A 26,531-nucleotide genomic window follows, 5' to 3' on the forward strand; every position below is an offset into this window, starting at 1 on the left:
CAGCCACAACCAGAAGACCAAATCGGCCCTGACTTGCCCACTGTCTTGCCAATACAATGAGAGAGACGAGGCAGCCACAACCAGAAGACCAAATCGGCCCTGGCTTGCCCACTGTCTTGCCAATACAGTGAGAGAGACGAGACAGCCACAACCAGAAGACCAAATCGGCCCTGGCTTGCCCACTGTCTTGCCAATACAGTGAGAGAGACGAGACAGCCACAACCAGAAGACCAAATCGGCCCTGGCTTGCCCACTGTCTTGTCAATACAGTGAGAGAGACGAGACATCCACAACCAGAAGACCAAATCGGCCCTGGCTTGCCCACTGTCTTGTCAATACAATGAGAGAGACGAGACATCCACAACCAGAAGACCAAATCGGCCCTGGCTTGCCCACTGTCTTGCCAATACAATGGGTGAGACGAGACAGCCACAACCAGAAGACCAAATCGGCCCTGGCTTGCCCACTGTCTTGCCAATACAGTGGGAGAGACGAGACAGCCACAACCAGAAGACCAAATCGGCCCTGGCTTGCCCACTGTCTTGCCAATACAATGGGAGAGACGAGACAGCCACAACCAGAAGACCAAATCGGCCCTGGCTTGCCCACTGTCTTGCCAATACAGTGAGAGAGACGAGACAGCCACAACCAGAAGACCAAATCGGCCCTGGCTTGCCCACTGTCTTGCCAATACAATGAGAGAGACGAGACATCCACAACCAGAAGACCAAATCGGCCCTGGCTTGCCCACTGTCTTGCCAATACAATGGGAGAGACGAGACAGCCACAACCAGAAGACCAAATCGGCCCTGGCTTGCCCACTGTCTTGTCAATACAGTGAGAGAGACGAGACAGCCACAACCAGAAGACCCAATCGGCCCTGGCTTGCCCACTGTCTTGTCAATACAGTGAGAGAGACGAGACATCCACAACCAGAAGACCAAATCGGCCCTGGCTTGCCCACTGTCTTGTCAATACAGTGAGAGAGACGAGACAGCCACAACCAGAAGACCAAATCGGCCCTGGCTTGCCCACTGTCTTGCCAATACAGTGAGAGAGACTAGACAGTCACAACCAGACTAAACCAGGCTTTGCAGCCCCACTGTGTTGCTTAAACAATTCGAGAGATGACACAACCACACACGTCCATTCAGATTATTTCAAGTCTGGTATAGCTCCGCAGCATTGCCATTATGGTGAGAGAGATGAGACAGCCACAGCCTGAATCGCGCCGGGTCACTTGCAGTCCACCAAGGACAGTGAAAGAGATGAGACAGTCACACCCAGCAGACCGAATCGGACCTGGCTGCCCCACCGTCTTACCAACAAGGTGAAAGAGTTAGATGTAAGGCTGTCACAGTCATACCGAATCAGCCCTTGTCTTCATCTTCCTAAAACTACGAGTGATGAATCGACGGTCACAATCAGCAGACTGAATCTGGTCTTACTGCCCCACTATCTTACCAATACTGCAAGATACACAAAGCAGCCCCGAACAGACTGAATTGGGCCTCTAGCAGCTCCACTGTGTTAACAAAACAGCGAAGGATGAGACAGTCACAACCAGAAGACCGATTTGGACATTTTACCTTCTCACCATGTTGCTTCACCCTCTAGCCTGGGCTAGTAGGAATGATGCCTCGACTACACTAATGTGGTGAGAGAGACGAGGCTGTCACAACCACAACGAATCAGCCCTGGCTCCTCCATCTTGCCAATATGGTGAGTAGGATGTGCCAGTCACAAGGCGAGCCAAGACATTACAGAGCGAATGTCTCCTCCTTCCAATAGCTTCCTCCACTCAGTGCCACGAGACATGGAGCCAAGATATGTCAGGATCAATGACACATTCTTGCTGCAGCCTTCTCCACTGAACTACCGGTAAACATTACAGACTGGACACCCCAGGAACAATGTCACAGTCTTGCCATGACTTACTTCACGGGCCTAGACATTCTTGCCACAACATTCTGCATTAAACGCCAGGAAACATCCCAGACAATCTGGGAACATAGTCTCGGGACAATGTCACATTCTCACCATGACTCACTTCACTGAATGTGTCAGGACACTTTGGAGCACAAGCCTGGATACTCCAAGGACAATGTCACAATCTTGCTTCAGCATTCTGCATCGAATGCCAGGGAACATCTTAGACATTCTACGAACATTGTCTGGGGACAATGTCACATTCTTGCCTCAGCATTCTGCATCGAATGACAGGGAACATCTTTGACATTCTAGAAACATTGTCTGGGGACAATGTCACATTATTGCCATAACTTACTTCACTGAATGTGTCAGGACACTTCGTTGGAGTACAGGCTTTGATATTCTAAGGACAATGTCACATCTCGCTACAGCATTCTGCTTGAATGCCAGGGAACATCCTAGACATTTTAGGGACAATGCCACATTTTTGCCCCAGCCTACTTCACTGATGCCAGGAAACTTGGAGCGAACATTGTTCAGGGACAATGTCACATCCTCTAAACTAAAAATCCTCCTCTCTGGAAACAGGAGAAGTTGGGTGCACTATTTTTGTCCGCCACCTTGATTTCATTGAAAAGGAGTCAGGAGGAATATACAGTGACCACAGACCATCAGAAAGGGAACACATAAATATTTGAACAAACTGATTTATTGTTTAATACAAAATATCACTTCACTGGTATCACATGTACATTTCGTGTACAAAAAAGGAGCAGCATTAATCTATCTCAAATGAATTGGGTACTGAATCCCACAGTTAATACTTCAATTTGTTTTTGGATGATTCACTTTAACAGGTATTTACATACAAAACGTATTCAACAAGTTTTTTCAACAATTCTAGTAGCTTTTCAACGTAACACTTTTGACAGGAACAAGAACAACTCTTGCATAGTGTACTACAAGAACAATAAGATTTTGCATATTGGTCAATGATTGCCTTTGAAACATGTTGTACCACAGCATATCATACCCAGTATCAAAAATATAATAGGCAAGCCTATCTACCAGTATTGCAAGTACTCAATACTTCTTGATCGTGCCAGCAATATGACCTAGAAATTGCCTTTTTTGTTAAAATCATACATATTTCACAATCAATAGAGTGCACAAATGACACTTAAACATGTATATCATGAACTTTATACAAAGATGAACCTTTTCACAAAGCAGGAACAGAACCGTCAAATTGTTCATTATGAGCACCATTTAAACAACAGAGTAACAAAGTGAAGCCTTTATTGAAAGGCAAAACTGGATATGGCAAATATTTCTGTGGCAAATCAAATATAGGGGGGCCGAATATCTGCTTAAACAAAATGCAAGAAGGTGACACAACCGTCAGTCATGACTGAGGTTATTTCAAAATAATCTGCATCACAGAGTCATAACAAAAGTTCACATTCCATAAGATATGACCACATCAATTCTTGAATACGGCCCCTACATTACAGCTGCTTGTACCATAGAGAGTTATTACCATTATCCCGAATGAATGAAGAATAGTCTTTTTTTACTTGTTGTTATGGATCAACCTCTGGAGTGTTCTACTAGATTGAATTCTTCCTGAACGTTTCTTCTGCTCCATTCTGTAATGCTAGTTGCATATCTTGTTCCTGAAGTTCTGCTGAATCTCGTGCACCATCCATCATGTCTTCTAAGGACCTGTCTGCGTCTTCACGATCATCATCTGTAATGTTATGAGTTTTTATCAAAAAGTGGCAAGTGCCGTATAAATTTTCAGGAAGAGAAGCCACAGTCCGTTGCCAGTAATGAGCAAGGCAATACATGTAGGCCGAGGACCTTGATACCAATTACTTTCTTCTCATCAGGATTACAAAGGCAAAGCATGTGTAATGAATAGCCATTCATACACAGGTAGAATTTCAAGACTTACAGCACTGCAAATTATGTTACAGATCACTGCTAAAGAAAATGCACCATGCATTCATGCATAGATGAAAGGATTGTGCACCTAAGCCTTGGCAAGATATTTACGAAATGCTATTGTGAATCTGCCTGGTCAGTTTCCGCACCTGTGTTGATAAATGTGGTGTAGGGCTGCTGGCGTTCGGCAAGCAGGTCAAATCTCACATAACTGAAAAGGGAAATGTGAGAATGTGATCAAAGAGTCAGGCACACAGGTAGTAAAATAATTCATATTAGGTAACTTTGTATGGTGCCATTTCTGATTATGAGAAATCGCTTGACAACTTCTTGTGGTTTTTTCACTCAACTGATAACCTGCACCCTAGCTAGAAACAAACTTACATGATGAGTGTCACACAGATGCACATGAGAGCTGCACCCTAGCAAGAAACAAACTTACATGATGAGTGTCACACAGATGCACATGAGAGCTGCACCCTAGCAAGAAACAAACTTACATGATGAGTGTCACACAGATGCACATGAGAGCTGCAGACAGGATGAAGCAGAACCCCGGGAAGAAATTCAATGATGGTCCGTAGATCGAGTTGAAGATGAGACTAGCAAACAGTGTCGTCAGACTTTCGGCAGAGCCGACAAATGCAAATAGTTTTCCTGGAAGGCAAGAAATGACCATCATTATAATTACATACACTTGAAAAACTTCATAACTTGGAAACATTCTTATTTTTGTATCACTGCGATGTCTTAATTGATGAGAGATGCATTGATGGTGTGTGAATGAACCTTGAAGTCATAAGAAGACTTAATGAAGAAGTTTTCAGATGTAATTTCTCCAACAAATTCATTTTGGTTTACCTTGTTCGCCTCTTTCGACAAAAGTTGACACAAGTGCTCTGCTACTAGCCGACTGGAATCCATGGAATATGCCAAGCACCGGAACTGCAATGTGGAGAGAGAGGAGTTGAAACACTAAGATGTTTCGGTGGTGACTGTCAAGAAGACAATGCCAGTGGCATATTTGGTTATCACATAAGGGAAGACAGTGCCAAGAGGATAGCTGTTACAGTATCAGAGACTATACAAGGTTATTTGGTGTTCTTTATTTTGGTTTAAACTTCCACACTGTTTGTCTTGAGAAAGGCGACAGTCAGACATAGGTCGGTTCTCCATGGAATGTTTACAGGCTGGCTCTGTATTTGCTATTCACCTAATGAACACAGGGCATGCAAGCATTTACTTTCCCCATCAAAGGCAATAGCAGATTATTATAGGTTATTCTTACCCAAAAACACCATCCAAAGCTTGGTGCTGAATGCATAGAGAATTTGTGATGCTATCGTTGATACGATCCCCATCAGGATGAGGGTCGTGTCATGGACGTGAAATACCATCTTCAGGATCGGAGCACCAACAATGAGGAGAACCGCTGTCAACCCCATCTGGAAACCCTGGTAGTAACCATAGATGGTTCTTGACCAGCTCAACGGGGAGCGCTTCACGTACAAGTAGGAGATATCCTTGATTCCTGCAGATGAGACGGGAAGAATAACATAATCTGGATGACTGTTACAATGCTACTTTCAGGGCTGAACTTTATAATATTGGTTCACAAAGCACCTACAAGGTTTGGTCACTTTTAGGTACATGGATAACAACTTACATGTACAATGCACAAACCTGTACAGAAACATCCTTCACTTTGAGATGCACTACTCAGGATAATAACGGTGCCAGAGTATTACCTACTCAGCACACCTGGAGCATACAGAGGGGACTATTCTGCTTCTCAGAGAGTGTATGGACAACCATTATTTGCCTTCTCCACTACTCCAGTACAAAATGTACCAAACTATGACCCATGCTTTACTTTTACTTACCAGAGAAACACAGGAATCCAATAAACAATGATGTCATCACGAGCCACATGTTTCTCCGAGAATTATCTTCGCGTCTCTTCACCACACACTTGATGTATTGTCTCACATGTTCCAAATTAAACAAGTAGCTACAGCAACTGCTATCTCCACGTGAAACGGCAGTCTCAGTCTGAATATCCTTCACCCAAATGAGCGTATACAAAATCACTAGAACATGAATGATCAAAATTACTCCAAACACCACTGGGAATCCATAATTGTCCAACAGTACCCCACTCATGAAAAGTCCAGCTGTTCCGCCCAAAAATGACATCGATTCGACAATAGAAACTCGATACGTTCTTGTACGTGTTCCTGTGAGTGTCGTGACGTAGCTAAAGACAGTCAGGATGCATGTGACAAAACCGCCAAATAAGCCACTCAGCACGGAACTAAGCAGGACTAGTCCGATTGGCAGCTCAATGTATAACGATGATATGATATAGTTCACTGCTCCAAGTATGGCACCTATGGAGGGCAAGATTATTGGTATTTTATGGCTAAATTTATCGCTCCATGAGCCGATGAATGTTGCAGTCACAATTGATGGAAGAGTCAAACAAACTGTCGAGTACAGCATATAGGATGATGTTGTGGACTGGACAATATCCTCTTGTGTAGTGTGGTTTCCATCATTGATGTGGTCACAGAGCCCACTGTTGTTATATTTTGCCAAACAGACTTTCTGGAAGAGTAGGCCCTGTAACGTGGGGAAGGAGAGCCAAGTCGCCAACATGTAGAGGAAGAGTACAGGCTCCACGGTCACGACAGACCGCATTTTATCCAATGATGGCATCATTCAGGACTTCCTTTTTCCCTGTTTGATTACCAGTTTAACAAGTTTGGCTCTGAAAGATATGAATTGAATAATATTGTCAAAGGTGCAAAAGTCTACCACAGCACACCTAAATAGCGGATTTAAAACTGTTCTCTAATTTTTTAAGCCCCTTCGATTGTGATAACGACAACGTACAATCACTGGCACTGCCAAGACCGTAGGCGTAAACGTCACGATAACTATGATGACGTCTCAATCAGAGAAGAAGTCTTTAGAAGTTCCATGCCTGCCATTCCCTCCCCCAGGTCATCACTGAATCAGTCCCGGTTTGATTATGGAGAAAATAAGAGGGATTTTCCATTAGAGCAAAAGTGGTAGTGAGGCCTGGCACTGACCTCAAATCAACTATGGCAAACGAAGGGGGAATTCAAGCTATTCGAAACTTAATGATTTTTCTGTTGCACCCTGTACTATATATACCAGCCTGTAACATAACAATGTGTACATCATGACATAGTCAGTGCATGTCTGTATGTATGTTTCTGTTATCATAGAAGCAGTTCAAAATATATTTTGAGTTATCTACCTATAGTATTGCCTTCCATAAACACAATGATAAAATCGAATGTTGCAAATGTGGCTCACACGATCAATATGTGCCAGTGGAAAACGGCTCAGAACTAGTAATCAAAATTGGGTCATTTTTCAGTGACCTTGACATCAATTAATTTCAGGCGGCGAAGTTACTGATGCTATAAAAAACGGCGATCTGGTTTTCCCAATTTTTTTAGATAACTGTTTTATTGTGAATACCACAAAACTTCTTTAACCATCCAGTGCATCATTTAGACGAAATTAAGCTGAAACTTACCAGCAGGAGTCTATTTTGTTAGAATCTAGTAAAGTGAATCACTGAACTCCTCCGCCTGACAATCAGCAGGCGCCGGTTATACTAATTCCCGACCTACCCCGACCTTTACCGACTTGCGGAAAATGCTGCCAAGTGTTTTTATCATCAGCATATCTATATTTGTACTGTTTACATACAGCACGTCTGTTAATTTCAAGACTTCTGAACGATGCTAAGTTGAGCAAATCTTGGGAATTTTGGGACTTATGTAAGATTAGTTTTCTCCACCAAACCCTAGACTGAAGAATTAACACCTTGTGTTTAACCTGCTTTCATTTCGCAGTCAATTCATTAGTTACCAACATATGCCTTAGAGGGGGCGGAATGGCACTGTTTAGACAAGAAGCCTCTCCAACAGCCCCAAGAATATTGGATAGAACGGCACTGTACTGGGTCCCAGTAATAAATATTGCCATAAAGACATATGATATTGTTCTGGGACTTATGTAAGATTAGTTCTCTCCGCCAAACCCAAGACTGAAGGATTAAAATCTTGTGTTTATAGGCTAACAAATGCAAGCACTTCCAAGTGAACCCCCTACAAGAGAAGAGTGGCTCTTCTTCTCTCCGACTTTGACACCCTAGTGCGAACATATCAATAGATCAGCCAGCGGTCCTTGGTGTCGCCGCGTGGGTTACGTCCAGTGAAATTGTTTGCAAAGGTCAGGGAACCACGATCTGACATCCATAACCAGCGTATCCCCTTTTCATGCCAGTTATAGTCGGGTGCTACACCACAGTCGGGATAGTGGCCGCCAAATGAATGGTTGTTGAATTTAAAACTGTTAACTGTTTACGTCAATTTACATATAATTAGACAAACCTTCATGAATTCAGTGGAGATTTCCACATCACAGGATAGAAGAGCAGTGATGGGATCTCGCAGATTTAACATGATCACTTTTCCCTCTTCACCATCATAACTTGGACGTGCGCCTTTAGTTTCTTTGAGCAAATGGTATTTGATTAGGGAGGGCAATTAAAATAGCCGTTGAACATGTACATGAAGTGCAGTGATGTACATAATTCAACATGTCTGGCTTGAAATTTCAAACTGCGCAGTTCATTCCCGCCTTGATTGTATGACTATTTCTACAATAAAAACCCTTTGAAACCAACCCATACCTTTATCAGGAATAGATACTGTGCCTTACCTTCTGCTGCGGCTATTTTGATTTGTTTCGGAAAATTTGAAGGCATTTTTACGTTTGAAATCGAAAAAAGTGTCCCGCGATGTTCGCCGCAGCTCACACACCAACCGACTGGCGTTCAAATCAACCGCGACCGACCATGACCAAAGACAATACATTGGAAGACGGAGCATCCGGGCACCCCTTGAACCGGCCGGCTAGTAGTTATCTGCTCAAGCGTGACCTTTGTTCTCTCAATGATCAATATGACAGGCATTGTCAAAATGTGGGATTTGCTTTAGCATACATACTTGTACATGTACATATGCTGAGCTGTGGTAATGCATTATGCAGGTTCCGTAAGCCAAAAGACGATGTAAATGCATTTCATCGACGATTTAAAAAGAAATCATTTCCCCAATTCCTTCTACAACCAAGTATAAAATATGGTTCAGTGTCGTGTAAATCAATTAGCAGATAGAGGACTTGATGTCATGACACTAATTGCTGACCATTTCGACATCTCATCCGGGATCTCATCACTTTCGTGAGTAGAAGGGAGCGAAGGTGTCATGACACTTAACCAAACGTTGAAGTCAACAAGAGAAATTTACATTTTTTTATGACTTTTGGTATGAATTCACATGAGAGAGAATCTTGTTCAAAATCTGATGATAATATCTCAGCTGATTTTCATTGACACTGCCATCAACTGGAAGCAAACGAAAAGTTTAAAAATAGTTTAAAAATTCCATTACAACTAGCGCCAAAGCCAGCCACGTGCTATTTTCCCGCCATTAATGCTGGGTTCAGACAAGGCCGGACACGAGCATATGCATGTACAGTTTACAAGAAGCGACAAGATTAACGACCTGCAGAAAAATTGCGGTCGGTTAATAGATGTAATTATTGGAGTTGATTTGCTCAACTAAGCATCGTTCAAAGTTTTGGAATTAACAGACGTGCTGTATATGTATGTAAACTGTACAAACATAAATATTCTGATGATAAAAACACTATACGTCAGCATTTTCCGCAAGTCGGTAAAGGTCGGTCAAAGTCGGTGTAGCACTGTAGGTCGGGAATTAGTACGACCCACAGGCGCTGTCAAGCATGTCAAGGGTGACATGCAAGATGGCGGCCAATGTCAGCTAGCTGTCTGCGATTTTTCAGTGTCATTTTGATGAATGAAGGCATCAGAAGATAATCAAGTCACATCCAAGTCGTTGCCAAACATTTTGATCTTCCTTGCAGACGACCTTGAGTTTGGAGACCTCGGGTTTGGCTTGGGTCTCCACTTCCTTTAGATCAGTAGATGAGTACAGTGCAATGCAAGTGATGACTGGAGACAGTGGAGTGGTGTCCTCACATCCATCAATCTGCGATCGAACAACAAGAGCAATCAATGTCCGAAATACTGCTTGAAATCATTCCAAATGCGAGTTGAAAAATGAACTTTTTTCTTTTCTAATAAAGACACTCATTCAAAATACACACCACTTTCTTATTGTTTGAGTATAAAATCCTCACAACCAGACATGAGTCTGACCATACGAGGGTCAGGGACAATCAAGAAAGGACCATTGTTCTCAATGTTTCAGTTAATGACCATGCCTAGGACAATAATGGCAAGAGACAACATTAGAATTTGTCTGTTAATCGTTTGAGAACGTGAAGATCAGACAACTCCTGGGGACAAATGAGACTGTCATGCCAAGGACCGTTTCGAAAGTCATGGGGACAATCTTTTGGTCGGGCCACACTTAAGAGATTGTCAATACCCAACTCCTCTTGGAGACGACGTTGGACTCTCATCATTCCGGGGGACAACTCACAACCTTTGTATCTTTATCTAGTATTCCAGCTTGTGACAAACTCTTTTTCAAATGCTGGGTATGAGATGCAAAAAAATATCCATGCCATAGACAGTATCCCATCTAACACTTCTTGAGGACAATGTTTCATACTGGTAATGCCAAGGCCATTGTCTTATGACTAATGTACATGTAATTCAATTGCTACAATAGGTGTTCAGCAACACAGAAAGTTAAATTGCTTTACAGTGGCAAGAGCTCTGCACACTCTTGTAATTTTTTTCTGATTTTTAGGAGATACATTATGAACTTTCTAACCACTGACCCGACAAAAGGACATCATTCTAATTAGAAATTAAGATTCGTGGCAAACATTGATAAGGACAATCTCACCTCTAGACGAGACAAGATAAATCGATCTTATTCAAGGCAGTGATACATGATAACCACATATGACATCTCACTGCTGTGGCATTATCACCTGACCGATCGATTGTTCATTGGGCACACGAGGACTATCTCACTAAACCAGAATAATTATCATTGGACAATTAAATTGTGATTGATGTAACTCGGACAATGAAAACATTGCGATCTATTTTCAGTGAAGATAAATTTGGATAACAATGTTTTGATAAGCATTTTCATGTCCAAAAACCTATATATTGACCTGAAAGGTTATCATGATTAGGTCGCTAACGAGAGACCTCGACCTAAATATTGACGTTATTGGGTATATGAAAATCAGACCATTTTTAAAGACCTCAGTTGATTGAAAAAGAGCTCCGAGGATGGGGGCACAGTCACAGTTGCAGTTTTTGAGCATTTTGGCTTTGTGCTTAATCTTTGCACAAGTTGATGCAAGACCTGATGCAAAAACACGACCTAATGTCTTGATGTTATTCGGAGATGATTTAGGACACGGAGACGTCAGCTGCTATGGAAAAACCAAAGTCCCGACACCAAATATTGATAAGCTTGCCAAGGAGGGGCTGCGGTTCGAGAGAATGTATTCCCAGCACATGTGCACACCCAGCAGATCTGCTTTGATGACAGGTAAGAACTATACTGTGGTCTTTGAGTCAATTTCGTTGTGTGTCAAGTTCAACCCTGTTGGGGAGATTTTGCCTGTGTCCTGGTTTGTGACCATAAAATTGTGATACTAAAATGAAATGGCCAGGGCCATTGTGCTCACCTCATGTGGAGGAAAGATGGATAAAGAGCATGGTCTTGTGTCATGTAGTGTTAGGTTTGATGTAGGTCCAAGCAATTACAATTTCCCCAAAATGGCCTATTTACAGTACATTCGACCTCTGTGACCTTGAAAAGTAGGTCAAATCAAAGAAGACCCGGGTGACACATTGAATGGTTGTTAGAATTAGATGTACCTATGATATAAAATTGGTGCCAATCGGGCAAGTCATTACTAGGAATAATGGCATTTTGAAGAATTTAGGATTTGGCCCCCTCCCTGGAGGCCAAACGGCAAATCAGATCGCACCAAACTTCGGTACCTGAGATCACCTGACCAAGGGGTACATGTGTACTTAATTTGTGATCAATAGTCATTGCAGTTAAGAAACGTGCCATAGTTACGGCCTGACGGCCAATTTACGCCATTTGACCTCTGTGACCTTGACAAGAAGGTCAAATTAAAAACCTGTGCGACATATACTGTATGGTGGTTGGATGTACCCATGATATCAAATTGGTGGCAATCGGGCAAGAAGTTAAGGAATAATCACATTTTTAAGGTTTTTGGATTTTGCCCCCTGGTGGTCAAGTGGTGAATCATATTGGACCAAACTTCAGTCCCTGAGATCACCTGGCTAAGGGGTAAATGTGTACCAAATTTGGTATCAATAGTCATTGCAGTTTAGAAACGTGCCATCATTACATCCTAACGGCTAATTTACACCATTTGACTTCTGTGACCTTGAAAAGGAGGTCAAATCAAAAACCCGGAGGATATATGATGCACCTTTGCTAGAAGTACCTACCATATTTTTTTCAAAATTTCCCGACTACTATTAAGGGAGATATTGCATATTTTCACTTTTAACGTTTGGCCCCCTGGTGGCCAAACCATGAAACAAATCGGACCGAAACTTGGTCTCCCAGGTGTCATTACATAAGGGTACATGTGTACCAAGTTTCAACTCAATAGCTCTAACAGTTACGAAACGTGCCCTGCTAACGGACGACGGACGACGACGACGACGACGACGACGACGACGACGACGACGGACGACGGACGCCACGGTATGGGATAAGCTCACCTCTGCTAAGAGGTGAGCTAAAAACAATACTTCTGGACTCAGGCCATCACTTTTTTCAGCTCAGCTTTTACAAAATATATGATCAGGCCCCACCTGCCTTAACAATTGTCTGCCTGATACTGATAATGATTCAATCAAGACATTTCAAATAAGCCATTTCCTCCCCCTCACTCTCCCTCCATGCAGCTATAGCCATTCTCCTGGAAGCTGTAGGAATGCTACTGGAAAATCCAGTTGCTGGTAACCAAATTATATAGAATTCACCCCAATTACAATATTACCTGAATGAATGATGATATTGAGATTTGCTGCTTGAAAATGGCTTTTGCCCTGAAAGTTCTCGCCTCATTTCCTGAATAACTGTCATCTACATACTCAGTGATTATTTTCCAGGGAGGCTCCCCTCGAGGAACGGCATGATCCAAGGATATTATGACATTCCAGTCCTTCTGAGCATGGCACAGCCATCCGGTATCGCCGACCCAAAGAAGGAACCCAACCTGGCCTCAACACTACAGTCGCTCAACTACAAGACCTCACTCGTTGGGAAGTGGCATCTGGGATTTGCTCACAAGGGGACACAAGGACCAATCGCCAAAGGATTTGACGAGTTTTATGGGATCCTCTTGACTCACATGGAATCATGTAGCAGTTACGATGAGTGGGACGATGCGAAATATAGTAACTTTTTCATCTATAAACGGCGTTACAAATTTGCTCTTCTCGGTTTGATCATTCTTGTTCTTCGTCTGACAGTTTTTGGTAACAGAGGTCTTGTGGTTATGCTGTCGTTAGTAGCTCTGTTGGTGCTTTATTTGCGGGTTTACTTTTTCTTCAGTTTGACTTCTACGCATTCTTGTATGTGGCTTAATGGGACAGAAGTTGTAGAACAACCATACAAGGATCGTGACGCTACGATTCGCATAACAGACGAATCAATCAAATTCTTAAAGCGAGCTAAAGCAGCAGATCCAAAAAACAAGCAACCGTTTTTCCTGAGTGTTAACTATATGACACCCCATCAGACACCGATTGTTTCCAAATATCACTGGGGAAAAAGTGGGCATGGGTTGTATTCTGATTGTATAATGGAGTTGGATTGGAGTGTTGGCAAAATCATGGCTACCCTAAAAGAACAAGGTTATGATAATAACACTCTTATCTATTTCACATCAGATAACGGTCCTACTAAATATAACAGTTACACAAATCAAGTATTGCCTGAAACAAATGGGGGTTCAGCTGGGTCGGTGAAGAACAGCAAAGGGGAGGATGCACCACTCAGAGGCTGGAAGGGAACAAACTTTGAAGGGGGTCTAAGGGTCCCGAGTATAATGCGCTGGCTAGATGTCATTGAACAAGGTCAGGTTTCTGAAGCTGTCACATCCCAAATGGACTTTTTCCCAACAGTTTTGGAAATTGTAGGCCTAGAAGACAGAATAGAAAAGCAACGGATGGATGGCAAATCTTTACTGAAACATCTAAAGAATCAGAACAGCTTCCCAACACATCATGATTTCCTCTTCCACTACTGCGATACCCAAACAGTTGGTGCCATCACATACTACAACTACAAACTACACTTTTTCGAGGGTGCCCATAACTACACTTGTCGGGGAATTACCTATGATAGTCCCAAACTATACAAGTTAGACGACGATCCAGGTGAGCTTAACCCACTCTCTTTAGACGACCACAAAGACGTAATCAATAAAATGAAAGAAGGTTTAGAAAAACATCAAAAAACAATGGAAACAGATTCAGTGTATTTTTCCCAGTTTAATGATCAACCAAGACCCTGGGATTTCCCCTGTGAAAACTTCCCGGCCTGTACGAGGGAATCAAAAATTAAAGATGATTTCACAGGACTAGTCGATGAATTGCTCTAAAGGTCAACAGTGCAGTTTTGTTAGGTCACGTCAAGAAGTATTCTTTGTAACATTAAAACGAGGAATTACTGCAAGTGATTGAAGTCTAGCAGTTGCACAATGGGTATTGTACATGTAAGTCCTCATAATTCACCTGAGTGTCTTATGTTCTCACAACCTTCACGTCACACTGTTTGTAAATAACACTTCTATACTTCTAAAAACTTTTATAATCATAGTATATGCCAATGAATTTCTGACAGATGAGTGCTTAGTTGATTACTGTAAATTTCTCTGATTATACTCAATAAAACTTGGTAAAGTAGAGCAAGTAGTTAACTTTTACTCTTTTTGAATTGTGTCAAATGTGCAATGTTACATACAGTTGGTGGAACGTAATGGAAGCATTTGATTTACGGAATTAACAGTGCAGGTCTCTGTACTTAAATTGAGACTGGTAGGCTGCAAAATGTAGGCCCAAAGCTGAGGTGCTTTGGCCAAAGGTTTGGGGTGAAAGTTGAACTCTACACGCGAATCTTGATTTCAGTACAGAGGAGTTGATTTCCATTCTGGCTCATGCCTAAAGTCTTCCTAAAGAGAAATTGAACCAGAGCATGATTCTAATGGGAGAGCTTGTAGGCACAATGAAGCCGACTGAAACCCATCCAACCCGACAATGGCCAAGAGTCCACACAATGGCTATCACAGATATGCTACAGTTCTACTTAGAAGGATATTCCTACATAGTCTTTTATGAAAATCACATCCTGACGTAAGTGCTCTTTCAACAGTAGTTGATGATTTATGCCGACGGACTTTGGTCACCACTTCACTTGAATTGTGTCACCATTTTCTATCGAGTAGTATGATAGTTGGCGAAGGTCATTCTCAAGTTCAATTGTAGGTCCCTCCATCTGGAATTTGAGAAAAAAAACACGATAATACCGGTCACTTTTTTATGGCGATTGCATTCATAAAACAGATGAACTATCGGAAATATCTCGACCTGTCAGAAGTAGGTCACACTGAAATCAACCATACCTAAACAGGATATAATTATCTAGAAAACCTCTGACACTCCAGTACTGACAGCTGATGGATGCGATAATTTCAATACAATAAATACAATGAGAGTAGAGTTTAGCATCACATTTTACCTTTTTGCTAATGTATGATAATGATAAGGAAGACATGTCTGCCTTAAATAGTCTCTGCACAAGCGTTTTCAACTTCTGGACTGTCATTGTACCTAAAAAATGAAAAGAAATATATTGTCCAATTTGTCTAGCTTTATAAAATGAAGATTCTGCTCATGAAACATTTTAGGTTGTATGTCGATGGCAAATTAAATGGTCTTGTCTTAAATAATGATTTTGGTCCTGAAAGTTCTTCTCTTCACTCATTAGGCATAGGCACTTACTAGGGAGTTTCTTGACCAGGGGTTTCTTGTCCGGGGCCTGTTGACTTACTATGGTCACCACTAAAACGAAAGAAAATCTCATAAATGATTCAATATTGATGATATGAGAGATCCAGTGTAAGGTTTTATGATATGGAAACCAACGCCAGAATACATCCTGGAAGACTATCCCTCAATCACTAACTGAGAGGACGCCTGGCCAGAGCTCAATTATTTCCCAGAAAAACTATGAGGAACAGAAGCAGAGCTCCTCACACTGCCACATTCCTAAAAACAAACAATGTGAAAGTGTAACCAGCTGAAGCAGAAGAAGAAGAAGAAGATGTATCACAGAGGATCTTGAAACTGTCAAGCACTTACTTATCAAGTTATCTTTGAGTGTTTTTGACTGTGTTGTCATTTCTGAATCTTCAGGCGCACCATATACTGAAATTATAAGATACAGAATGCTTAAAAAACTGCTGAAAGATCTAATAGATTGAACTTGGGGAGATACAACTCTTTACAAGACGACATGAGGTCAAGACTAACAAAACAAGCTACATTATTGTTGACATAGTTTTGCAGAGGTAATGACCGCAGCAGGAGAAGGCATCAGTGAAATGCGACTTACAATCAACGATATCTTGATATCGTGGATGGTCAAGTAGAAACTGTTGATTCGGTTTGTTTTTCTCAGGATCCTGATTTCCACCGGCGGTCAACCATTCTTTACCAAACTTTTTCAGATAATCAATCTCGGATCCTTTCCTTTCCTTGGGAAAAACCTAAATTAGAAGAAAAAGTAACAGTTGAAAATTTGGAAAAGGCCAAGCAGTAAAATGATGAAAAGAACACAACAAAACAAGCATATTAACCTCTCAGCAGAGCAAGGTTCGAGGGTGAAGTTGGCCAACAATGTGTTGTGACAATATTTCAGTGTGACCACAAAGATATCCTGATCAGATAATTTCTGTTCATTTTTTCAAAAGAATCACTTGGCATTGGCAAATGTACTTACATCAGACCTATTCAGAAGTTTTAATTTGGCAATTTTGGCAATGATGAACTCTCTTGTTGTCTCCAGATCAAGGAGTTTTTCAACAGGATTATGTTTTATTCTTAATTCCTCGAGTTGTGAAAGCTTGTTCAATTCATTGATATCTGACCACTGAAAATGAAAGTTTGGAAAGGTATACACATGTATGTAGACAATCACAAAATGAAAATGCAGGTATTTACTGTAGCCATTCCTTGTGACATTTCCTGACTGCAACAAAACGACAACAGTTGTCATTGTGATATTATGACAAATTTTAGGACCTCTCTGCAGGAAAAAGGTCTAGCAAATACTCACAGGGTGACAATGAGATTTCTGGACTAAATAGTTGGCCAAGTATTTTCCTGCCTGAAGATTAGATTGGGAACAATTATTTACTCTGTTGCTCAAACCAATTGAATTTTACCTGTGATAGCTGATTATTGTTGACCGAAAGCACCCTCAGAGCCAGAAAATATCCTGTCTTTTTGTTCAAGGGAGTATTTGGAAAACTGATGCCCTTTAACCCAATATTGTTGGCAATTATGGTCTCTAACCTGAAACAGAGAACACAGGAGTTGAACTCTATTAAATTGAAAGTTTAACAGGTGCCTTGGTTTTGGTTGATGCATCAATTTTCATCTCAGTGCACAATTTTCAGCACATTCCTGTGTACGTATGCTTCAGTCAGTTCATTGACAAAGCTATCAACAAGTCAAACCTTGAAAATCCAGCAAGTGAACTTTGACCACTTAACACAGCATTGTCAATATGGTTGACTCACCTCGGCAGTCTTCCAAAATGTAGAAGTTCATCCCAGTTTTCCAACGAGTTTCCCTCCAAATTTAGAAATTCTAAATTCTGAAGCTTTCCATCCAAGGGACACAGTTTGTTAATGTTATTGTAACATAGGTGAAGAGTTTCAAGCTTGGGCCAAAGATCGGAGCACGCCAAAACCTGAAAGATATAAGGAACAGTGGAATTTTCCTAGAAATGATCAATACTGAGTTGCACCATGTGCTAATAGAGTTGGCACAAAATTGAATTGAATTGACCACATTCATTAAAACAAAAAAGCTCTCAATGGCCAGCGGGGATTGTCTGGTATTGCGTAACAGGTCTGCATTCCTATGACATCACCACTGCAGCCAGTGTGAACCATCAACCTGTTCTCCATTTAAAACCTTACCCAGATGCACTTGATTCTTACCTCGGAGAAGTTCAAATCCATTCTATTCAAATAGAGAGTCTTAAGCTTCTGGAATGCCTTGGCCAGCAGGTCTGGGTTGCGAGGCAACTGCAATCGGTTATCACTGAAATAAACAAACTAAGGACGTTACAAACTAGCTTCCTTCTTGATCGGTTGAAATAATATTAAGCTTGTCCTCAGGGAAAGATTAGCCAAGTTGCATTTCATTAACTTTCAGGCCCAATTTCCAGATAAAAACCAAAAGCTACAGCATACACAATCCATCCCTCTCAGTCTCATCTTCAATATCTTTAAACTTACCTGACATTAAGTGAGGTCAGATGTTTTAACTGGGTAGTGATTCTGGCCACCTCTTCCCAGCTGGGCAGCAACGTCTTGGATATGTCCAAGTCCCGCAGGTTAGGTGTCTTCATGCTCAGGTTATGTCTTGGTCCGGCACCATAAACCTTGCATCCACGTATACCAGCTTCCTTCAGTAGGTTGAGTTGCCTACAATCGAAAACAATGCATTGTTATGAAAAAGAATTTGGCAACACAAAATTTGATAAAAAAGATTAATTTTGTTGGAGCTATAGGGTTAAAGGTACAGTCTGTTACTGCTGGAAGAAAAATTGTGCTGATATTTGAGTCTCAATAGTTATAATAACACACTAAGCTTCTGAGAAAGTAATGAAAACGTTATTCATGGACAGCATCTAGAAATAAACAAGTGTACGTTTTGGATTGATTTAACCACTGTTGTGCTGAAAGGCCTCAGAATCCTTTTAGGTCTAGAATGTAACTATCTCCTGACTTACCCTTGCTGCAAGTTGACTTTCTGAGCACCAACCATTTCCACAACTGTATTCTTGCTAGTCCCCTTTACGTAGAGTTCCTCCTGGATGACCCCTGCATGCACATCGTCCATTACACCATATCTTTCCTGAATCGCCTCAAAACAGGTCACGCCAAATTCAACCTTCTTTGGCCGAACAAATGATCCGGAGTTAGGGTGTCTGAAAGGAAAGTGTAATAAGTAGGTCACATCGACCTGGATTTTATCAACAAGTCCGGTCTATGGCCAACATGTGTCTGCATTCCAAAAAAACTGGTGAAGTCAAGTTGTCATAAGACATCCAAACTCAAGATTGAACTTGGAGATTCTCAACGGCATGGTAAGCAAATGTGCTTTTATTGGAGAATCAACAACAGATCAAGATGTAATAATGTCAACTGACCTTGTGGTGAAATATCTGTTATTATTGTGGGTACCATCATGCTTTCCACGACTTGGCTCATCCCATTCTATCCCCAACCAAACACCTGAAACAGATACAGACCAATTACTCATTATTTGACATGGAGTGCAATCAGAAAGAAGGCTATGCAAATATCTTCTAAATGCTAATTCAAAACCGATTTTTTTTTGAAGGTGCTAAGGACAATCGTAATGGCACACAGGTTTTTTGAGACTGAGCAACTCATTTTTCTTATTTGGGTTTTGCTCTCTCCTGAAGAAAGCAATAGTTCTAATTCTGCAGGTCATCTATATCTAGCTATCATTCCATCAAATTTAATGGAGATGAAAGGTGCCTAACTCATTGTCTCATTCAACGATATCATTCTGACAACCTGAAAATATTATATTTATCATCAAATAACTTTTTTAAAACTGCATACCTTCTGTTGGTGGAACCTCACCAATATACAACACAGTTGAATAATGTCCATCACAGTAAACTCGTGATCCCACTTTAACTTCTGGAGGAATGGCATCAACCATCATGTATACGTGAGCAAGTTCAGAAAGATTCAACATCTGCAAATGCAAGCAATATTTGGCTTAATGTATCGTAGATCAGATGTATTGGCTTGAATATCAATTATCATGTCACTTCATCTTCCGCTTCATCAGCCTCTGCTGCCAGTGCTGCCTGCTGGGGCAAGTAATGGTGGCAATGACACCATAGGGAAGGGAGAAGGTGGGTCATTTCCTCATAAATACAAATGACTCATCATGAAGCAACAAACAAGTCCGGATTTCAAACTATAGCAATCCTCAGTACATTTTGTGTCAGAAATTTTCCATTGTCGGACAAAATTGAAATTATCAATACACGACTTCCGTCATTCCATCTAAAATATGACAACCTCGGAACGATCTCATGCTTAAGTGTACCAGTAGTTACAATTATGAAACATAAAGCAACACATCACACGAATATACATACAAACTAAGAGAAATTTTGTTCCGACTGATTTGTTTTGGAAACTCATTTACTTGCTGCCCTCTATCTCATCAGAGCTGAACCCAAAGGTGCCAGTCTGCTCACGAGGTGGAGGATCAAGGATCGAACCGAACCTCTGCTGTATGAAGATGGCCTATTTCTACAAGGGTAAAAGTAGTGTCAATAATTTACAGAAAAAATCATCATATTACGAGCGTTATTGAAGATATATGTGTTCAAAATATCATGATACTAAATGTAGCAACACTTTGAATACTTTTATTGCATCTTTATTGAGTCTTTATTGATTATTTAGTAAAGCAGTAAACAAATTGAGGGAAACCGCTTCACATTATTGGGTGAGTTTCAGCCAATCAAATTACTTTGACAAATATACATCCGCTAGCAACATGTCGGCAATCACGGTACAGCTGAGCAAGTGTTTTGATCATTTCGAGGTTGCCGAATGCTAAAGTGGAAAACAATATTAAATCAAATCAAACCCTGTAAAGGCAAGGTTCCCTATCAAGTGACTTGTTAATGAAGTTTATGTCATCTAATTATTTCGTCACTATTTATTTTAATTTTGACAAATGCAGATAAGTAACTCCTTATCTCCTTACCAGCAAAATGGCAGCCTCCACGAAATCAAAATTTTTTACTTCCTTGTTTCTTTTTGCTTATTTTCACCTTTCCTCGGGTCAGGATGAAAGCAAATTGATAACACTTAATGAGAGTACTTGGCAGGACTTGCTAGATGGAGAGTGGATGGTGAAATTGTACGAAAAAACTATTTTCTGAGGGTTTAGTTTCGCTGTACATTTTCTTCAGGATTTCTGTATGCTCCTAAATTCGCCATGTCCCGATTTCAATTTTGCGTGTCGCACTTATGCTAGGTGTGTGTTATGCATCTTGGACCAAGAACAGATTATATCACTATGGGATGTCGTTGATGTTACATCAAATCATCATCGTGACGACGGTCAATCAAAGCCCCCGGCCTGCCCACTGCCGCCGGGCTGGCTATATAATATTATACACCCGCAGTAAACAGGAAAACGGGCCATCTGTAACATAGGTCTTCACTGTCAAAGATGCCTGACAATGGTTGGCTGCCTGTAGTATACCACCCTGGCAAAATAATGTGGGTTGTCAGTTTCAAACTAAAATTGTCTATTATAATTGCAGCTATGCACCCTGGTGTCCTGCCTGTCGTTCATTTGCTCCAAAATGGGAAGAATTTGCTGGAAAAGCTGCGGCATTCAGTGTCAAAGTCGCAAGTGTAGATGTCACCATCAACCCAGGTGAGCTTCAAGTCATTCTCTACAAGCCACTACTAAAAGAGTTGAACAAGATACATGTTAGAATAAAACAATTGTACAATCATATCTGTAGTGTATATGTACTCAGTATACTTATGTTTTCAATGAACAAATGATACATGTTAGTGTTTATGATACAGATCCCAATTGTTGACCATTCTTTTCAAACATAAACTTCTTCTTTTTTAGCATTGAGCGGGAGATTCTTCATAACTTCATTACCAACAATATATCAGTAAGTTTGTTACCCATATCATTATGTAACCATCTCAAATTACTCAAAGTATGCCCACAGTCAGAAGAGACATCCTTTCTATCTCGTAATTTCACGTAGGTAGATATCAGTAGAGTGTTGGATTAAGAAACAGTGCCTGCCAATCTCAAATTTCAATAGAAGTTATAAGGCATGGGTTCACCACTGAGCTACATATTTACAGATAGCTGGCATAAATACAGTTACACATTTTCTTCTCCAGTGTGAAGGACGGTGTGTTCCGCCAATACAAAGGAAGTCGAAGTGTTGGAGAACTTATCACACTAATCAGAGACAAGAAATATGAAGAAATTGAGCCACTGGCCTGGTACCAGCAGCCAGGTTCAATACCGTTAGTATTTCTTCCAATCATAGGCTCTACAATGACAAGGCTTTGGCCACCCTGCTACTTACAAATAAGTGTGAATTATTCATTCACCATGGTGGACCAAGATGGTTTTGGACTGCAATATAATTCTTATTTGCTCCTTCAAGTCCTTCACACATTTTTAAACCACTCAAATTTGATAATGAGGTCAGGCGGAGAATTGTGGTACATTTACCTGCTCATGTTCTGGTTCAAGACTTTTTTTTTCGGTTGACAGAATTTCTTGGAGATTTTTGTAGGTGTTTTCCACATTCCGTGATCGAGTGTTTTTTCACCTAACGATTGTCCTAATTGTCCTGTCTGGCATCCATTCAAATGGAGTGTTCTTTTGTCTGGGGAAAAAGCCTAGCACCATCACTATGTGTAGAAAACTAGGTTACTCAAAGTAAGAAGGACTAATTGACCTGGAACCTTGTGAGTGTAAGATACAATCTAAATATCTAATGTATATATTATCTTCATTACAATTTTTAGGATGGAGCTGCTGAGTTGGTTTTTCAAGGCTTCTATGATTGTTAGGGTAAGAAAAATGATTTTGTACCAGCTATGCCTATAGTACTACATTACTTCTGATTCTTTTTCTAGGTTATGCAGCAAGTCATCCATGCTATTTGTCAATGTTGCTGTTTTGATCAAGGCAGTGGGTGCTAGGTGTGGCACTTGCCTTGTCTTCACTGCAGCCAAGTCTTCTTTTACAAAGTTTGTTGACGCCTAGTTCGTGACCTTTGGCAAGTTACGACTTTACTGTGATTGCTATATCCTTATTGCTACATCCTTTTCTATCCTGAGAAAGAAAAGAAAGACCTTGTTATAACGTTATTTTTCATCTTTCAGAATGTCCATGAGAGGATGACAAATGAATATGGCATTCCAGTGTGGGGATCTTATATCTTGTTTGCTGTATTTACTGTAGTCATGGGACTACTGTTTGGACTGGTAAGTGAAATATACAGAATTTACCTCTTATACAGTTATCTCTTGATATCAAAAACCATGTTGGCTTACAGCTACAAAAAAAACCTTATTGGTAACAGCAAGTCAAAGATTTGATCACTGTCAGATAGGGAGTGTTTCTCTTGCGATTATCTGGTATATAGACCAAATTCTTGGCATGTGTCTGTCAGATATAATTTTGTTGAAAAGCTTTCTGTCTACATTTTCATGTGTGTATGTTGAATTGAATTTGTTGTAATTATTTTTCAGATAATTGTCTGTTTTTGTGATTGCATCTGTCCACCAGCACCATACAGAGAACCACCCAGAAGTGCTGATCCTCCTAATGATAAGAAAGTGGAAGAATTCTTAAAAAACGAAAAGGTACGATCGCCTTGTACAGTTCAATTAGCCCTTGGATAACATGGACCATTGCCAAACAGAATGGATACAAATTGTCATGATGTGTCTTCTACAAAGACTAAGCTAATTGTCTATATGGTGTAAAAATTTGAAGATGTTTGATGTTTACCGGTACCCTTATACTCTCTCAATGAGCATGCAATGAAATTGCTCAGAATTGATATATTGATGAATATTTCATTTTCTCTAGGACTCTGATGCTGATGATGTCATCGAAGATGATCGGGAAAAAGATGACGGAGACAAGGAGGACAAAGATGAAGAGGGTCACGAGGGGTTAAGACAGAGGAAGAATGTGGAGAAAGAGGAGGGAGAAAAAGAGGAGGATTAACACGGATCTGTTAAATATAGTAAAATATCTTTAACTTCTAAAGAAAGTAATTAGGGCTAAGGTGGCACATTAGAAATATTGGTGCTGTTCATATCATAGTCACTGGGTTGTGTTCTGAGCAGGCCAGGTGGTGACCCTCTCAGAATACAAAGCTTTTAGAGATGGGAGGTGAATTTCTAGTTTGTTCCAGACAATGGTACTTCCTACAGTGACACTCTACAAAATCAGGATTGCCTTGTGGGCTGGGTTATTTGACTGGGGTTTCTGTAACATCACATTCCACAGGAAGTTACATTCCCTGACAATTGAATTTAAGGGTCAAATTCTGTAAACCTGGACATTTTCTGACAAGAGTATATATCGCTGGTCAAGAAGGGCTTGGGCCATTGAAATTGCGTCTTCGAGATCCATGGAGTACCGGTAGTTAGTTATCACTTATACATACAATGTAGTTACCACTACCAGTGCACTGTGGACAAGTGAGTCACACACTGGCGCGATTACAGTGGCTCCTGTGGTATAGCTCTATACGATTGCTTGCAGTGGTCAGGCTTATAGTGTTCGCTTACTTGTATCTGCTCATATGATATCAGATTTTGTACTAAGACTCTTCTTTGCATATAAGTTTATTTTTGCTTGAGTGTGTGTGATGTTTGTCTGATATGAAAATATTTTTCTTTATGTACTTCATTTTTGTTGGTTGTATTATTCCCTGAAAGGGAGTCATACTTGTATGCGTGTCTACTCCATGCAATGTGTTATATTTTTGTGTTTTCATATCAATACAATTGTTTGCATGAACAGGTTATTATAAGTTCTTAACACGTATAGGCAAGAGAGCAGTCCATAATTAACACCAGTAACTGCCCGCTAACGTTTTTTTATTACAATTTCTTTAATTGTACTGAATGGAAGATTTGACTAAACAATCAATCTATGCATTTCAGATGGTGTTTATAATTTGCTGCTTTATGATGAAATGTGGAATTACCATAAGATCAGAACCTGTTCTCTATAATGGTGCTGGTGATTAGTCCTTGTTTGTCTTGATTTAGTCTTCTTACCTTGTGAAGTGGAAAGTGCATTAATTGGGAGAAATTCAGGTCCACTGTTTATACCAGTTTGTGTCAAGGTAGTAGGACATATTGGATTGAAAGGAGGAAGGTCCTGAGACTTTCCTTGAAGGGTATATTCCATGATTCATCATAGTCTAGTAAATAGTTATACATATGTAAATGAAACTACAATGATGATGTGACTGAATAAAGGTGATTTTTAATCAAACATCCTTTTGTCTTGTTTACCTTTCAAAGCAGATGAGACATATTGGCTCATATGAATAAAGTCTAGCAAATGCTTTTACTTCAATTTTGTACAGAAAGGCCTAGTGTAATTGTACATGGAGTTTTAGATAAAAGCATTTGCTAGCCTTTATTCATATCACCCATTGTTTGTGTCTGTTCCACGAGTCAACAACAAGGTAAGGGCAATGTCGCCTGCTCATTCATGGCTCAATACAATGCCCCACCAAACTCTGTACCAAGGCGAGCAAACCACAACCACAAGTTTCTGAACGGAGTGCTGCCTAATCACTAGTTCAGCCGGCCAAATCTGGCTAACTGCCTTTTCTTCAGTGCAACAGAAAATATTCAAAGGAGTGCATGAAATCAGTTTCTTCTCGAAATGGCCTTGCGATGTGATCTAAGAAAAACAAACAAGTTGCTAGGTGACTACTAAGCTGAGGCTATTTCAGATGTGACATGGTATGGGAGGTGTCTCAGAGTCTTGGCCTCTTTACCAGTATGAGATGTGACATTGTACAAGAGGCAACTCGTCGACTGTGTCTTCAAATCAGATGTGACATGATACAAGAAGTGACTCTGAGTCTTGGTGTCTATACAACCAGAATGAGGTGTGACAGGTAGACTGGGTCTTCCTACCAGGTGTGACAGTCTTGGTTGTGACGTGGTACAAGAATTGACCCCTAGTCTTGGTCTCTATACCAGATGTGACATGGTATGCGATGTGACTCAGGTCATTGGCTGGATCTTTATAGCAGGTGTAGAGAGACGACTCGGAGCCTTGGGCTTTATATCAGGTGACATGCTGTGAGAGACGACCCAAAGACTGGCTCTTTATATCAGATGCGACATGGTGAAGAGGCGACTCGTACTCATCGACTTTTTTGTCAGATGTGACATTGTATGAGCGGCGATCTTACTGCATCAGAGAGGTGACATTACAGGTGATGATAGTGATTCGATACTTTATAAAAGATTTGGTTTATTACCACTCGTAAACATGCAGGGTCGAGTGGAGATCTTCCCCCTGGCAAATAAAAGGTCAGATTCAATGGACGAATGCGGGACAAAATGGACCTAGATGAGTGGCCAGCAAATCTGAGATTATAAAATGCAAAGCCACTGTTTGCTAAAGTCGTAAAGGT

At 40.8% G+C, this 26,531-nt stretch overlaps 4 protein-coding genes across 7 annotated transcripts; 2 read left to right on the forward strand and 2 right to left on the reverse strand.

The window, feature by feature from the left end:
* Positions 1-2,634: 2,634 nt before the first annotated feature.
* On the reverse strand, positions 2,635-8,734 carry LOC135485234 (proton-coupled folate transporter-like). 4 transcript variants are annotated; one of them, XM_064767068.1, is made up of 7 exons: positions 8,644-8,734; positions 5,763-6,649; positions 5,168-5,410; positions 4,741-4,824; positions 4,380-4,536; positions 4,029-4,090; positions 2,635-3,682 (listed from the first exon to the last, which is right to left on the reverse strand). In XM_064767068.1, the coding sequence occupies exons 2-7, from the start codon at positions 6,598-6,600 to the stop codon at positions 3,543-3,545; spliced, it is 1,524 nt and encodes a 507-aa protein (XP_064623138.1). In that variant the 5' UTR covers positions 6,601-6,649; positions 8,644-8,734; the 3' UTR covers positions 2,635-3,542. The 4 variants fall into 4 exon arrangements, with proteins under 4 accessions (XP_064623138.1, XP_064623137.1, XP_064623139.1 ...); XM_064767067.1 differs by lacking the exon at positions 8,644-8,734 and adding an exon at positions 7,166-7,287; XM_064767069.1 differs by lacking the exon at positions 8,644-8,734 and adding an exon at positions 7,166-7,287 and having other exon boundaries at positions 3,554-3,682; positions 3,991-4,090.
* Positions 8,735-11,115: 2,381 nt separating this feature from the next.
* LOC135484470 (arylsulfatase H-like) lies at positions 11,116-14,907 on the forward strand. The gene is made up of 2 exons (XM_064765976.1): positions 11,116-11,489; positions 13,106-14,907. The coding sequence occupies exons 1-2, from the start codon at positions 11,225-11,227 to the stop codon at positions 14,599-14,601; spliced, it is 1,761 nt and encodes a 586-aa protein (XP_064622046.1). The 5' UTR covers positions 11,116-11,224; the 3' UTR covers positions 14,602-14,907.
* LOC135484471 (tubulin-specific chaperone E-like) lies at positions 14,464-20,545 on the reverse strand. The gene is made up of 14 exons (XM_064765977.1): positions 20,439-20,545; positions 19,888-20,026; positions 19,446-19,530; positions 19,026-19,223; positions 18,529-18,717; positions 18,229-18,331; positions 17,803-17,975; positions 17,446-17,575; positions 17,001-17,150; positions 16,614-16,767; positions 16,361-16,426; positions 16,001-16,060; positions 15,738-15,829; positions 14,464-15,494 (listed from the first exon to the last, which is right to left on the reverse strand). The coding sequence occupies exons 2-14, from the start codon at positions 20,024-20,026 to the stop codon at positions 15,402-15,404; spliced, it is 1,632 nt and encodes a 543-aa protein (XP_064622047.1). The 5' UTR covers positions 20,439-20,545; the 3' UTR covers positions 14,464-15,401.
* Positions 20,546-21,065: 520 nt separating this feature from the next.
* Positions 21,066-25,369, forward strand: LOC135484472 (thioredoxin-related transmembrane protein 1-like). The gene is made up of 8 exons (XM_064765978.1): positions 21,066-21,214; positions 21,624-21,739; positions 21,947-21,992; positions 22,234-22,362; positions 22,873-22,918; positions 23,233-23,334; positions 23,602-23,715; positions 23,945-25,369. The coding sequence occupies exons 1-8, from the start codon at positions 21,066-21,068 to the stop codon at positions 24,083-24,085; spliced, it is 843 nt and encodes a 280-aa protein (XP_064622048.1). The 3' UTR covers positions 24,086-25,369.
* The last annotated feature ends 1,162 nt before the right edge of the window (positions 25,370-26,531 follow it).

This window comes from Lineus longissimus, chromosome 3, assembly GCF_910592395.1.
Source record: "Lineus longissimus chromosome 3, tnLinLong1.2, whole genome shotgun sequence".
Taxonomy (NCBI): domain Eukaryota; kingdom Metazoa; phylum Nemertea; class Pilidiophora; order Heteronemertea; family Lineidae; genus Lineus; species Lineus longissimus.